A 15,057-nucleotide genomic window follows, 5' to 3' on the forward strand; every position below is an offset into this window, starting at 1 on the left:
CCCTGGCTGCCCCCACCCCGGCTATTGATGGTGAGGGGGGCACAGTGCAAGGGGACCCCAGCTGTCAGGGACCCAGCACCCAGCAGATGAGGGGCTCAGGCCAGCTCCCCGAGTCAGCACTGTGAGAGAGGGCAGGGCAGGGCGGGGGAACAGCTCTGGACTCAGGCCAAGCTGAGTGCATTCACCTGGGGGATTCAAGGGCTGATTGTCACTCGCAAATACCCCTCATGCCCCCACTCCTTGTGCCCCCCCCCGGCCCTGCCATGAGCTCTGTCGCTGCCTCCCTGATATTCTCCCGTCTGCACCCTGGTGTTCAGAGCAGCCCCCAGTCGCGGTCCAGCAGGAGCCCTGCTCTGCTCTGGGCTGAGGTCTCTGGTCTCTTTGCAGAAGGGTTCTGGCCATGCCCCCAGCCCTGCTCCCGCTGGCCCTGGCCCTGGCCTCGGCCCCAGCGGGCTGCCACTCAGGGATGTCTGTGGGGCCAGGGCTCCAGAGCTGCAGGCCCCAGCGTGGCCTCTGTGGGAGGGCTCAGAACCTGCAGAGCCCGGGAGCCAGGGTCAGAGATGGCAGCCCCGATTGGCCGCCCTCCTGTGCAGAGGGCTGGGGGCTCCCCCACACCCATGGAGCTGGGGTCTCGCTGGATTATGGGGGAGCCCCAGGGAGCCAAGCCTGGCTGAAGGGAGCTCATCCCTGCACCCAGGGGCAGGCGGGGGCCAGGAGCCAGACGGGGCCGGGCCTGGGAGGATGTCTGGGTCCTGCTCGGCGGTGGGCGACGTGGCTGTTTCCTGTTAGCAGGGCCTGGTCGGAGGGCGAAAGAGAGAACAGAGAATCCCAGGTGCAGCGGGCCCACGGCAGGGACACCGTTAGTTACTCAGAAGCGAAGCAGCTCCTGGCTTGTGGGCTGGGTTGTGCGGGGGCTGAAGCCACCTGGCCAGGCCCCTGCCTGAGCGGCAGGAGGGCGCCCCCAAACCAGCAGCCCCAGCCTGGCACTGGGGCAGCTCTCGCCCCCGACAGGGGCACAAGAGGGAAGCTTCAAGGTGGCTGTGAAGCCTGTTCCCCTCTGACCCCATCTCTGCAGCTGGAATCCAGCCCGCGTCGACCTCCAGCTCCCCCGGCTTCAGCCCCCCCCCGTCCCATCTTGATCTCGTGGGCACAGCCCCCTCCCCCTCTGCCTGCAGCCCCACTCTGTCATGGTGTCCATGGGGTGCAGGGTGGTGTAGGGTTGCCAACCCTCCAGGATTGGTCTGGAGTCTCCAGGAATTAAAGATCAATCTTTAATTAAATATTACGTTGTGATGAATTCTCCAGGAATATATCCAACCAAAATTGGCAACCCTCTGGGCAGGAGTCCCCAGCCCAGCATGCGGCCTTGCAGGTGTGGCTGCCATGGGGAGTGGCGCTGGAACATCTTGAGTAGTGGGGGTGCTGAAAGCCAGCCCCCTTACCCCGTCCCACGCTGTGTTTCCTGAAGCGGGGGGCCCCCAGGGGTAAGGGGGCCGAGGCCACAGCTGGGGGCGGGCGTGGAGAGGAGCCCCGGGCAGGGGCCAGCAGCTGGGACCCCAGGAGCAGTGCCCTAGGCGCAAGGCCAGGAGTGGGGCGAGCCCCGAGAGCAGAGGCCTGGGAGCAGGGGTGGAGCCAGCGGCCAGGACCCGAGCCCCAGGTGAGATGAGGGGTTGGGGAGTAGAGTGCAGGCAGAGGGCCGGGAGCTGGGCATAGGCACAGGAAACACCCCCAGGTTTTATGCACGGAGCCAGCAGCTGGGGAGCAGGGTGCAGGGATAAAACCTGGGGGCGCTGCAGCACCCCCTGCACCCCTACTTCCCGTACCTATGGCCCTGGAGGGGCCATGAATGACAGTCACTGTGTGCTGGTCCAAGCAGAAGCTGGGCTGACCCCCACACAACTCCTATGGGCTACTTTGCATTGCCTCCTAGTGAGGAGGGGTCGCTGCCCCTGCCAGGCGCCCCCCTGCTCACAGCCCCTTGCTGCCAGCTTGCCAGGGTGTGGCAGCTGCCCCTTTCTTTGCACTAGTGCAGAGGGGGAGTCAAAGCCCAGAGCAGCAGCACATTGAAATGCTGCGTCTGTCCCAGGCTTGCGTGCCGCGCTGCTCCCTGGGGTAAGAGCCACAGCCCAGGTCGAAAGCCAAGCAGGAGGTTTGAGCTGTTGTGTCTTTTGTTCCTTGCACAACAAAGCTCAGAGGAAGGAACCCCAGGCATGGTGGGGCCCAAAGACCATGTGTACTGGCTAGATACAACATGCCAGGCCTGGCTACATGCACACACACACGGCTGCTCTGATGGGGGTCGAGCAGCTTCTGAAACCCAGAACACGGTGAGGACCAGTAGAAGGCTCACAAATGTTAAAGGTGCCCCATCCTGTTCCTGTGCAGCCCAGGCTGGCTGGTGGACAGGAGTTGGCAGTTGGGGTGTGGGGGTCTGCAAGGCAAAGCAGGGATAAGCCATTGCAAAGATGACTCGAGCCTCGGAGAAAGGAGGGATTGTGGGATTATAACTGCAAAAGGCAGAAAGCCTATTAACAACTGGAATCGATTTGCTGCTGACATGGAGAGAAAAGCAGTTGCCCTCCCCCTCCCCCACCGTGCCCTAATCTGCATGGTAATAAAAAGCTGAAGAATTTTTGTGGGGGTCGTTATAAATTCCCCCAGGGTATTGGAGCAGGGCCGTCTGGGGTGACACCCCTGCTGGGCCAGAAGGGCTGGGCCTCCGCGGGGGTTGTGATGACAGCGGCTGCTCCTTGTTCCAAGAACAAACTGTTTCCTGTGTGAAGCTGAGTCCCGAGAGAGAGACTGTCCTGGCTCCTTACGGAGGGGGAGTCCCTGTCACATGGCCAGAGCCCCACTGGTGTCAGTGGGGCCAGAGCCCTGCTGGTGGAAGTTCATTCAGCTGCCCTGATTCACAGCAGCCAAGGGTCTGGCACGATTCGTGTTATCTGTGATACAGGGGCCCTGTCATGGCCCCGGACCTCACCGTGGCTGGGCGCTGTACATTATTAGGTGCATTACGGTAGCACCCAGGAGCCCTGGGACTCACCGTGGCTGGGTGCTGCAGGTTATTAGGTACATTACGGTAGCACCCAGGAGCCCTGTCCTGGACCAGGGGCCTATTGTGCTGGGTGCTCCCAGGCTGTACAATCCCGGCTCCATTGTGTGGGCTCCTCGGGGGACTCCAGACGAGTTAATCCCAGTAAATGGCCCCCAATTCGTGAGTGGCTCGTGTCCAGGCCTGTCTCCCCACGCCCTGACCATGGGCCAGCAGGACAGCTGGTACCAACGGCAGCTGGAGAAGCAAAGGCCCAGCAGGCGCCGCATGCCCAGGGCTCTGGGGCTGAGCAGGGCACGCTGACCCAGCCTCACTCCCTTGGCCCCAGCCCACGCATGCTCCAGGGGTTTCCGTTCAATTTGCTGGCAGCTCTAGCGCTCTGCAACCTACATCCCCCTGGCTGGGGCACCCACCATGCCACGGACCCCAGGGCCCGTTTCCATGAAGCGTGGCACGTGGGTGCACGAGGAGCCGTGCTCTGTTCAATCGGGTGCCTGCGCTCAGGGTGTTGGCTGGATGCCTCCTGTCACCGACACAGGGCCTGGCCCAGCCCTGGGGTCACCTCCGGCATTCAGGTCCCGTGGGGGCAGGCCTTGGATTCTCAGAGCAGCTCTCGGTATCAGGTAGGGCACGTGGTCAAACCACAGGCTGCGTCGCGCTCAGGGGTGGCCACGGCAGAGTCTCGAAGAAGCAGGACGCTTGCTGCAGCTTCACAATGACAGAGATGCCTCCCCCAAACCAGGTGAGGGGCTGCGGGGCCTTTCCAGGGCAGGGGAGGGGACATCGCTTGCTTGTTTCCATGTAAAACTGTTTTTTTTCTGATTGGGTTTGAGTCGTGAGCCCCCGGTCCCATGTGGGCGCACCTGGGATCCTCTGGCCCATGCAGGCTGGGATGGGTTCCACGCCCAGAGCCTGGGGGCTGGGAGCAGAAAGGGATGTCGGGGCCCCGATCCTGCAGTGAGCTCCAGGCTGAGCCCTGCGCCCACACAGAGCTCCAAAGCTGGGTCTGCAGGAAAGCTGCTGTCTGCCCAGCCCACCAGGAACTGACACTGGGGGTCCCACGTCCCTGGCAGAGGCAGGGCAAAGCTCCACACTGGAGTCTCAGGGGCCAGGCGCCTGGAAGAGGCCAGCATGGGGCCGCTGAGAAATCGCACTGTCCCTGGGCAGTTCTTGGGCTCAGTCCAGCCCCGAGACACCATGAGCAGCCACCCGCAGTGCAGGGCCCCAGGGCTGCTGCGAGGCAGGAGAAGGGAAGCCAGGCCCCCAGGGGCTCAGCACGCAGCCCACGCAGAAGGAAACTGCGAGCCAGGGCCCAATTGCTGGTGTAACAGCGGCAGTTTCCCGGAGTCAGCAGCACTGTTTGCCCATTTACCCCAGCTGGGCTCTGGCTCCGTGGCTCTGAGCTGCAAGGGACCAGAGCTGGGTCTCCAGGCAGGGCTGGCCCCAGGCGTCCGGGGGCATCCCAGAGGACAGCTGATCACCAGGGAGCCAGAGAAGCTCAGCGGGTTTTGCATGTTTCTTCCCCAAACATCTTTACTAGCAATTCAGGCAGCCCCAAGCGGGGAAAGACCTGCCGGCCCCTGGGAAATCCCCCCGCGAAGGACAGTACATTCCCCATGGCTGAGTGCCGGTGTGTGTCTGTCTGCGTGTCCAGGCCCATGGACCCCCACACCCCCCGCCCCAGGCGGGGGGCCACCTGCTGCTCAGTGCAGAGTCACTGGGTGGGGTCCCAGTGCCCATCTGTGGGGCCTGACATGACTCATGAGACAGACTCACCCCATAGGCACCTGATCTACAGGGGCTCAGGCTCTGGCAGTGCCCCCAGCAGGGGTCAGTGACCACAACTCCAGGCTTGAATGCCGAGCTCTGGGCAGCTCCAGTTCTGGGTGCCAAGCTCCAGGCAGCTCCGGTTCTGGGTGCTGAGCTCCAGGCAGCTCCGGTTCTGGGTGCTGAGCTCCAGGCAGCTCCGGTTCTGGGTGCTGAGCTCCAGGCAGCTCTGGTTCTGGGTGCTGAGCTCCGGTTCTGGGTGCCAAGCTCCAGGCAGCTCCGGTTCTGGGTGCCAAGCTCCAGGCAGCTCCGGTTCTGGGTGCTGAGCTCCAGGCAGCTCCGGTTCTGGGTGCTGAGCTCCAGACAGCTCCGGTTCTGGGTGCTGAGCTCCAGGCAGCTCTGGTTCTGGGTGCTGAGCTCCGGTTCTGGGTGCTGAGCTCCAGGCAGCTCCGGTTCTGGGTGCTGAGCTCCAGGCAGCTCCGGTTCTGGGTGCTGAGCTCCAGGCAGCTCCGGTTCTGGGTGCTGAGCTCCAGTTCTGGGTGCTGAGCTCCAGACAGCTCTGGTTCTGGGTGCTGAGCTTCAGGCAGCTCCGGTTCTGGGTGCTGAGCTCCAGGCAGCTCCAGTTCTGGGTACTGAGCTCCAGTTCTCGGTGCTGAGCTCCAGATAGCTCTGGTTCTGGGTGCTGAGCTCCGGTTCTGGGTGCTGAGCTCCAGGCAGCTCCAGTTCAGGGTGCTGAGCACCTGTCCCCTCCATGACGCTCCCGTCTCGCACTCTGGTCACTGACACTTTCATTGTTCGTCAGTGAAATGCCTCGAGCTGATCAGTGCCTCGAGTCGCAGCCCAGCGCTGAGGGTGCCCTCCAGGTCCCCACGCCGCCAGGCTTCCAGGAATCAAAGGAAACCACAGATGGGGCTGCCGCTCCCCCTGCCTGCAGGGCATCATGCCAGCCTGGCCCTCTCCCCCCTTGGCACCCCTTGGCACATGAGTCTCCAGCCCAGGGAGTGACACAGCAGCTCTCACAACTGGCAGCCCGGAAATGACCCCCGCCGATCAGGGCTGGGTGTGAGACAGAAACTGAGTCACTGAATCCAGCGGCTCTTGGTGTGGCAGGGCCCGTCCCGAGGCACCAAGCCGGCTGGGTGTTCCAGCTCCCGTCTCCTCTGGGCTCAACCTAGCTCCTAGCAGAACAGGTGCCCACATCACACAAACCCACCGACCCAGCGGGCACCAGCCAGCCCCCCTCGCTGGCAGCCTCAGCAGAGGACCAGGGCTGAGCGGGCTGCAGAGCCTGAGCTTCTGGCTGACCCCAGAGGGGTCTGAGCGAGGCGGGGCAATGGGGCAGCACCAGACTGGCAGCAAACTGCTCCAGGGAGTGACCCCCCCACCCCCCGCCACCCCTTGATGCACAGCATGTGCCTGGGGGAGAGGGTCCCGGGCCAGGCTGGCGGCCTGGCTGAGTATCCCAGCAGGGGTTGTGCAACGGACATTGATCCCGTTGCTCTGCAGCATTGTGGGTTGCTGTGCAGTGCTGCTACCTCTTGTATGGAGTTGTGCTGGACTGTGTGGTGCTATGCGGTGTTGTGTTGCTGTGAGGTGGTGTGGTGCAGTGCAGTGTTGCAGTGCTGTGCTGGATTGTATTGCTAGGTAGCTGTGCTGTGGGGTGCTGTGTTGTGTTGCTCTGTAGCTGTGTGGTGTTCCTGTGTTGCTGTGTGGTGCTGTGCAGTTTTCATGTACTGTGCTGTATTGCAGTGCTGTGTTGTGTTAATATGTTGTGTTGCAATGCTGTGTTGTGTAGCTGCTTTGTTGTGTTTGCTGGGTAGCTGTCCAGTGTTGTGTTGCTGGGTAGCTATGTTGTGTTGCTGTGTGGTGTAACTGCGGTGCTGTGTTGTGTTGTTGTGTGCTGTCGCTGTGCAGTGCCGTGTTGTTGTGTGGTGTAAGTGAAGTGCTGTGCTGTGTTGTTGTGCGGTGCTGTGTAGCTGTGCTGTGTTGCTGTGTGCTGTAGCTGTGCAGTGCCGTGCTGTGTTGCTGTGTGGTGTAACGGCACTGCTGTGCTGTGTTGTTGTGCTGTGTTGTGCTGCTGTGCGGTGCCGTGCTGTGTTGTTGTGCTGTCTAGCTGTGCTGTGGTTGTGTTGCTGTGTGCTGTAGCTGTGCGGTGCCGTGTCGTTGTGCGGTGCCACGTTGTGCAGCGAAGCTCCTTGCTAACAATAACGATGTTTCGCCCTCACAGACCTTCAGCCCCTGGGCAGCCGAGCCCCCGGTCACCACCGACTACTACTACGAGGATGGGGAGTACTCGGAGGGGGGCAGCCCCCTGCCCGAGGTGTGTGAGAAGGGGACCGTGCAGAGCTTTGTCCGCACCTACCAGCCGGCTGTCTACCTGCTGCTGTCAGCACTGGGCGTGGCGGGGAACGGGCTGGTGCTGCTCACCCACGCCCGCTACCGCCAGGCCCACTCCATGACCGACGTCTGCCTGCTGCACCTGGCCGTGGCCGACCTGCTGCTGCTGCTGACGCTGCCCTTTGCTGTGGCGGGCGCGCTGCAGGGCTGGCTGCTGGGCAGCGACGCCTGCCGGACCCTGCAGGGCTTCTACGCCCTCAACTTCTACAGCGGCTTCCTCTTCCTGACCTGCATCAGCGTGGACCGCTACATGGCCATCGTCCGGGCGCCTGCTGCCTGCCGCCTGCGCCCCCGGGCCCGCTGCTACGGCTGGCTCGCCGCTGGGCTGGCCTGGCTGCTCTCCACCCTGCTGGCACTGCCCCAGTTCGTGTACAGCCGGGCCGAGGATCACCAGGACCTCCGGCTCTGCAGGGTGCTCTTCCCTGCCGGCGTTTCCAAGGCAGCCCAGGGAGCCACCAACCTGGCCCAGGTCATCCTGGGCTTCGTGCTGCCCTTCCTGGTCATGGCCTCCTGCTACGCGGCCGTGGCCCGCACCCTGCGGGCTGCCCGCAGCTTCCAGCGGCACAAGGCCCTACGCGTCATCCTGGCCCTGGTGCTCGTCTTCGTGGCCCTCCAGCTGCCCTACAGCCTGGTGGTGCTGCTGGACACGGCCGACGTGCTGGGCCGCCGGGAGATGAGCTGCGCCCAGAGCCGCCGCAAGGACCTGGCTCTGGTGGTGACCAGCGGCCTGGCCTTCGCCCGCTGCTGCCTCAACCCCGTGCTCTACGCCTTCGTGGGCGTGCGCTTCCGGAAGGAGCTGCGGCTCCTGGCCAGCGATGCTGGCTGCGTGGGCCGGGCACAGGACGGGCAGCACCCCAGCCCCAGGCGCCGGGCACCACTCTCCACCTGGCTGGACACGGTGTAGGGGGCGGTGCTGTCCGGGCTCAGCCCTCCCCCTGCCGGCCAGGAGGCCAGGGCTCCCCTCCCCGGCTGGCAGGGGGCCGCTGGGGCAGGCTCCTGGCAGGAGGCAGTGTCACTTGTTACTGCACCCTCCTCTGGCCGCTCCAGGGGCAGTGTTCACTGGCCGGTGGGAGGGAGGGGGGTGTCTGTGAATGCCCAGCACACTGGGGGGGGGTGTCTGTGTAATGCCCAGCACATGGGGGGAGGGGGCTGTCTCATGCCCAGCACACTGGGGGGGGGTCTGTGTAATGCCCAGCACAAGGGGGGTGGGGGCTGTCTCACGCCCAGCACACTGGGGGGGGTGTCTGTGTAATGCCCAGCACATGGGGGGAGGGGGCTGTCTCACGCCCAGCACACTGGGGGGGGTCTGTCTGTGTAATGCCCAGCACATGGGGGGAGGGGGCTGTCTCACGCCCAGCACACTGGGGGGGGGTGTCTGTGTAATGCCCAGCACATTGGGGGGAGGGGGCTGTCTCACGCCCAGCACACTGGGGGGGGGGTGTCTGTGTAATGCCCAGCACGTGGGGGGAGGGGGCTGTCTCATGCCCAGCACACTGGGGGGGGAGGGGGGTGTCTGTGTAATGCCCAGCACGTGGGGGGAGGGGGCTGTCTCACGCCCAGCACACTGGAGGGGGTGTCTAACATCCAGCACATGGGGGGAGGGGGGTCCATGTAATATCCGGCACTCGGGGGGTATCTGTGTAATGCCCAGCACACTGGAAGGTCTGTATAATGTCCAACACATGGTGGGGGAGTGTATTGCCCAGCACACTGGGGGGGTATCTGTGTAACACCCAGCTGTCACCGAGTGTGGGGGGAGTCAGGGCCCTGCACCCCCCACTTCCTGCGATTCCCTGGGACTCTCAGCCAGCCAGTAACACAGAAGGTTTATTAGCCGACAGGAACACAGTCCCAAGCAGGGCTTGTAGGTACAACCAGGACCCCTCAGCCAGGTCTCTCTGGGGGGCAAGGAGCTTAGACCCCAGACTTGGGGTTCCTGCCTCTTCCCAGCCAGCCCCAAACTGAAACCAAAACCCCTCCAGCCGGCTCTGCCCCTTCTCTCCCCCTCTCCCTTTGTCCAGCTTCCCGGCAAAGGTGTAGACTTGCCTCCCCCCCCCACCTTCCTGGCTCAGGTTACAGGCTCAGGTACCTTCCCTCACCAGAGTCACCCCCTGCTCTCCCATCCCCCATGCAGACAGTCCCAGTAAAACTAGAGACATTCCCAGGTCAATCCGCCCTGCTCCCTCCTGCGTCACAGCAGGGCACTGAAGGGTCTGTGTAATGCCCCGCACATGGGGGAGGGGTCTGTGTAATGCCCCGCACATGGGGGAGGGGTCTGTGTAATGCCCAGCACTATCTAGGGAAGTGGGAAAATAATCAGGCTTCCTCCTCCTCGTCCCCTGCAAATCAATAAAACCTGCCCTGGGCGCCTGCGTGTGATTGTTATTCATGTGTGTGATTCTTCCTTAACTCCCCTGCTCCAGCCGCCCAGCTGCAGTGTTGGGGTGACTGGCCCTTTAAAGGTTCTCAGCCTCCTTAGGGCCCAGCTGGCTCTCACGTGCCCTGCCCTGGCCGCTTTGCGCCTCTCCTCTGGGACACAGAAGGGTAAGGCCCTGGGCCAGATCCGTACTAGGGGCTTCAGCAGGGGCCTGGCGTGTGCAGAGGACTTGACTCCAGGCAGGTGGGGCTGGGAGCAGCTGCTGGGGAAGGAGCAGGGAGTGACCCCCTGGGGCCAGGCTGGGAAGAGGGAGAAAGGAAAAGGAGCCTGGGAAGCCCAGCTGGGCGGAAGGGCGTGGGGCGATGTGTGACTGGCAGAGCAGTTCCTCAGACTGGAGGTGTTGGGTGGAGCTGCCCAGAAGACTCTGTCTTGTGTTTGTACCTGTGCACCCCAGCAGACCAGACAGCCAAGTCCCTGAGGGGAAACTGAGGCAGGGATGCTGCATGGCTGTGCCACGAGGGGGTGTTGGGAGGTGGTGACCCTGTTACATGCAGTCTCATGGTCAGAGCCAAGGACCAAGAGTCAGGGAGCTCTGGACAGCAAGGCCCTGGGGCCTCTAGGGCCAGGCCAGGCAGCTGGCCAGATGCTCTGAACCCTTCCCCCCGGGTCTGTTAATGGCCTATGGCTGTGTCAGCAACAACGAAGGATGGGGCCACGTGTTCCCAGCCCCCTGGTGCCAACTGCCCCTTTGCCAGGCAACCTGTGGGCCGGGGCTGGGGTAACTGCCGGTGGCCTCGCTGGAAAGCCTGGCGCTGGAGCTGCGGCTGCAAAAGGGGAGTGGCAGCTGCTGGGATGGGGTGGCTGGCTGGGCAGGGGGGCTGCTTAGAGGCTCTCAGTGGGGTTAGCGGTGGTCTCGTCATTCCCTTCCAGGACCTGGCTAACCTACTGGGAGCCTCCCTTGTCCCTGCCCCAGGTCCTGGGGGCCAGGGGGCAGAGTCGGGGCATCTGTGCTGTGTCACTTCGCCCCCTGCGATCGCGCTGACCCCTCGTGGCCCTGGAGGGCGGCAGACACTCAAAGCTTGTCAGGTGCTCCCCTGCCCCGGGGCCAGTGGGTGGGGCCAACGCTTGGTCGAAAGTGAGGGTGGCGCTGGCAGGAGAGCAGCGGGCTGCCTGGGGGTCAGGGGGAACCTGGGGGGCATGGCCAGACCCACGTGGGGTTTGCCACTGGGGTGAATGTCTCTGAAGCTCTGGCCAGGGGTGCCCTGCAGGGGGCAGCAGAACCAAACTATTCAGCCCAGTCCCTTCCCGCACCCTGTGGTTAGGGGCCCGGACGGGAGAGTCAGTGGCATGCGGGAGCATCTTGCGGGGGGCTCCGGGGAGTCCCACCCCCCGCCCAGGCCTGTGCCCAGCCTGCTCCCATTTGTCTCCTCTGGTCTCATCCCCCAGGGCTGGCAGGGGGAAGGTGTTCTCGGCTGCCCTTGATCCCTGGCTCTCTGCTGGCAGACAGGGCTACCCACACCGGGGGTGGAGAGAGGAGCAGCTCTGGCTGCTGGCCCACACAGGGCACCCGTGTTTGGGAGTCACAGCTCAGCTGTAGTCCCGTCCCCTCCCCCTCCTTGCACGTCAGAACTTGCCCTGGCAACCCGTCGGGCTGGCAGAGCTTCTAATCTCGGTGCAAGGCCCTCCCCCCACCACGTCCCTGGGGAGAAGGGCCAACCAGCCAAGCCTCCCTGCAGTCCTATGCTCTGAGTCAGCCAGGTTGGGAGCCCAGGGTCTCTCCCTGGAGGGCAGCATGGGGGGACACCCCCACCCCCCGAGATGACCAGTTTCACTCCCTCCAGCCCCTTTGGGATCGCACTGCCCGGCTGGTCGGGGACTCCGCAAACGCCTTGCGATAATGGTGAGGCTGGGCTAGCAGAGCCCCAACGCCCCCTTTCGGTGGCAGATGGTCAGACGTCACACCATGCTCCTGTGAGATGCACCACAGGCACCCATCCCTGCTGCACCCTCTCCCTGGCACTGGGGCTGGGCACGGGACCTCCCAACGGGAGTGGCACCGCACTGACAGTGCCACCCCTGGAGCAGCAGAAGTGAGCTCATGGCTCAGTTTCCTGTGCTGGGCATTGGCTCCTGGGGTGGATTTCTGCCATTGTCCAAATCTGTGAGGATTCCCGGTTTCACCAGGGTAGGGGCAGCATCTCTTCTGCCCGGCAGGGCAGCTGGAGACCCTGGTCACACACAGACGCTTGACACAGCACTGCGCTTCTCCGTTGGCTTGTGGGCAGCACCTGGGATATTGGCGAACACCCCTCAGGGCTGGGGGTGGGGCAGGAATGCCACAGCCTCATGGGAGGGATAGGCCAGCTGTGGGGGGCAGATGGACCCAGCAGGGTCTCAGCCCCCACACCCACCCCACAAAGTCACCATGGCCTAAACCAACCCCTCCTTTGTGATGCTGCTGGCGGGTTCCCAGCCCTGCAGCCTAAACTCTCTGATCACCACCACCACCAGGACAGGAAACTCCCAGCAGGACCCTGGCCATGGGGATTCCCCCCAGGGAAACACCCACTGTCACCATGGAAACCCCCCTCCCAGATGGAGGCTGAGAGGGACTTTTTGCTAGTTTCACTTCCTGGATCCCTCAGTCCCACAGGCAGCACTTCCCAGTTGCCCGCAGATGCCATCCTGGGCAGCCCAAGAGACACCTGTTTGCTCAGCCACCCCGGCTGGCACACCCAGGCAGCACTACGCTGTGCCCTGGGGGGCACTTGGATGGGTCACAGCTTCCCAAGGGAGCATTTCCCCTCTGCACGGCATGATGCTAGCCAAGCGGGGCTGCAGCAGTATCTGTGCCAGCTGGAACTGACACAATTCCGGAGCCAGGCAGCAGTGCAGGGACCAGCTAGGGGCTGCGGGGCCAATAAGCCAGTCCCTGCGCTGTGATTGCTTTTCCTTCTAACTTTGAGCTGGTGCATGGGGCAACCGCCAGTCCCCCGGCCAGGCCTGGTCCAGGGGGGATGGTGCTGGACTAAAGACAGAAAACAACTGCCGGCCACGTCACCGTTCCCCTGCCCGGCACAAACCGTTCTCCAGGAGGCTGTGCTGCTGGGCCTTGCACAGAGCGGGCCGCACCAGAGGCTGCTGGGCCTTGCACAGAGCGGGCCGCACCAGAGGCGGCTGGGCCTTGCACAGAGCGGGCCGCACCAGAGGCTGCTGGGCCCTGGCACAGAGCGGGCCGCACCAGAGGCTGCTGGGCCTTGCACAGTGGCAGGATGGCAGCTGCCAGCTGGAGGGCAAGGGGTCCGAAGGGACAGAGGCACTGAGCACCAGCAGGAACTGGGCTCTGGCCCCTCGCTCGAGGCTCCTGCTGCAGCTCAGCAACTGCTGAACGTCAGCGAGCAGCTCTGGCAGCACCCGCTCTTTTACTGAGCCTCGGGGGGAGCTGGAGCCCAGTCCCCGAAAGCATCCTCCCCCCTGCAGACACACACGTGCATACACACACACACGTGCGCACACACTTCCCCCCACGTTTCCCCCTCTCACGCTCGGCTCTCTCGGGCTGCCAGTATTACTGTAGCTCTGCTGGGCCCAGACCCTTCACCTAGTTCTTGGCAGGAAACCAATTATAGCTGAGTCAGCAGATCCGGCTGATTATTCCTGGGCTGCTATTCACAGAGCAGCCAGGGCCTTGGTTCTCCCAGCCAGCACTTCCCTGGGCTGGCTTCTCTGTGCTGTTTCCTAGCCACAGGGGGGCACCTGTCTGACAGCAAGAGGAGTGGGGCACTGGCTCTGGGCACAGGCAGCTCGGGGGGCGTTGCCCCAGGGGAGAGGCAGCCAGAGCGGGGGGCTTCCCGCGGAACAGCCTCCACCAGTGTTGTAGGGCCTGGCTTGCGTGTGCTGCACTGCACAGAGCAGCAAGGAGGCTCTATCGCCCCAGGATGGGCTCCAAATGCTCAGATGGGGGCGGGGGCAGGAGACAGATCCTCTTGTGGACACCAGGGCCCCTGCCCCATGGCTCAGCGTGGGCTGACGTGGAACTGAAGGTGTGTCCTTCACTCGGGTTAAAGGAGCAGCGAGGACGTGGCCACTAGCCTCTAGCTCGGGGTACCAGCTTTAACTCACGCTGCCAACCCAAGTTAAGCCAGGTTCCACCGGGTCTTCACCGCTTTAACCCCTTGTGTGCAGTGCGGACGTGGCAGCCAGAAGGGGGGCATGGGGGCGCTAGCAAGGGAGCAGGTGGGTTAAAGTGCCTTTAGCTGGTTATCATGCAAGCTGGTGGCTGGAGACAAGGAGAAGACCCCGCAGCCTGTGCACAGCCTATTCCCCAATGCCCCCCAGTCCCACAGCCCCTAGCAAGAGCCGAGCCCCCAGCCCCCAGCCGCTCTGCACAGCCCCAGCCTGTCCTGTCCCTGCAGCCCATGGGAGTCTGCTGCACAGCTGCTCAGCTCCCTGCCCTTGCAAGCGAGGCAGGATAAAGGCCCAGTGGCCCAGGCTGGCTCAGACCTGCTGGGAGCTGCGTCTCCTGAGCCGCCTGGGAGAGTGGGAGGAAAGCTGGCAAGCCCTGCTATTTCCTGTGTGTGCATCCCGGCCCCCACTGGCTGCTTCCAGAGACATTTTTGACCCAGCAGCTGTAGGAAACCCAGTGCCAGAGGCTGAGGGATTTAACCCCTTCTGAGCCAGGGCAGGATTCGGGAGGAATAATACAGCTTGGAGACCAGCCGAGCACACACAACCCAGGGGTTCTGTCCAAGGAGGCCAGCCCCAGTCACGAGGCACCACAGCCTTGGCTGCTGTGTTTGCTGCAAGTGGATCCTGGTATCGGAGCACCATTTTGGTCCCAAGGGCCCAATCCAGCTGAAAGTCACGTAACTCAGGGACTGTCTGTTTGGGAGGTAGCCCAGGGGTTGCTGCCTCGCTGCAACCACCAGTGTAAACACCCGGCACCGAGGCAAAAAGGGACTCGAGCTGCTGCAACTTACCCTGGTGTCAAACTGCTTTACCCCGTGCAGGGCATGTACCCTACAGTCTGTATTACCATAGCAACCCCCAGAGGTGGTCTTGGGATCCCCGATCTGCCCTGCTGTATTGCTGACTCCGTCACTGCCCTGGAAAGGAAACTCTGTGAACAACCCTCAGAGGCCTAGGCAGAGAGAACTCCTCCCTCCCCACCTGCTGGGGGTTCTGGGGAGAGTTCCAGCCTCTTCCAGTGGGAAGTGGCGGATGGGGGGAGAATGAAGCATCTTCACAGGAAATAATTGTGTCTCGCTGGGGGTTTGTTCTCTCTAGTCTTTCCCACTCTCCTTGCTGCTTGGAGCTTGTGGAGTTGGTTCTAAACTGCCCCAGTGCACGTGGGAACCGGTCACTGCCCCTCTCAAACATGTCTGGTGCTAGCTAACATGGTAACAGATGCCTTGCAAAGGACGGTTAGCTAGAAAAGGGCCTGGGGATGGACAGAAGGGGT

General features: G+C 63.2%; 1 protein-coding gene across 1 annotated transcript; it reads left to right on the top strand.

The window, feature by feature from the left end:
* The first annotated feature begins 3,127 nt into the window (after positions 1-3,127).
* Positions 3,128-8,123, top strand: CCR10 (C-C motif chemokine receptor 10). The gene is made up of 2 exons (XM_044999931.1): positions 3,128-3,797; positions 7,050-8,123. Exons 1-2 carry the CDS (start codon positions 3,771-3,773, stop codon positions 8,121-8,123), a joined length of 1,101 nt encoding a protein of 366 aa, XP_044855866.1. The 5' UTR covers positions 3,128-3,770.
* Positions 8,124-15,057: the final 6,934 nt, after the last annotated feature.

The sequence above is a fragment of the Mauremys mutica genome, chromosome 25, assembly GCF_020497125.1.
Source record: "Mauremys mutica isolate MM-2020 ecotype Southern chromosome 25, ASM2049712v1, whole genome shotgun sequence".
Lineage (NCBI taxonomy): Eukaryota > Metazoa > Chordata > Testudines > Geoemydidae > Mauremys > Mauremys mutica.

Bases quoted from the DNA above. Each gene is read 5' to 3' on its own strand.
- CCR10 (XM_044999931.1), top strand. From the start codon at position 3,771: ATGACAGAGATGCCTCCCCCAAACCAG. The intron at 3,798-7,049 runs GTGAGGGGCTGC...TCGCCCTCACAG, and splicing joins AGATGCCTCCCCCAAACCAG to ACCTTCAGCCCCTGGGCAGC.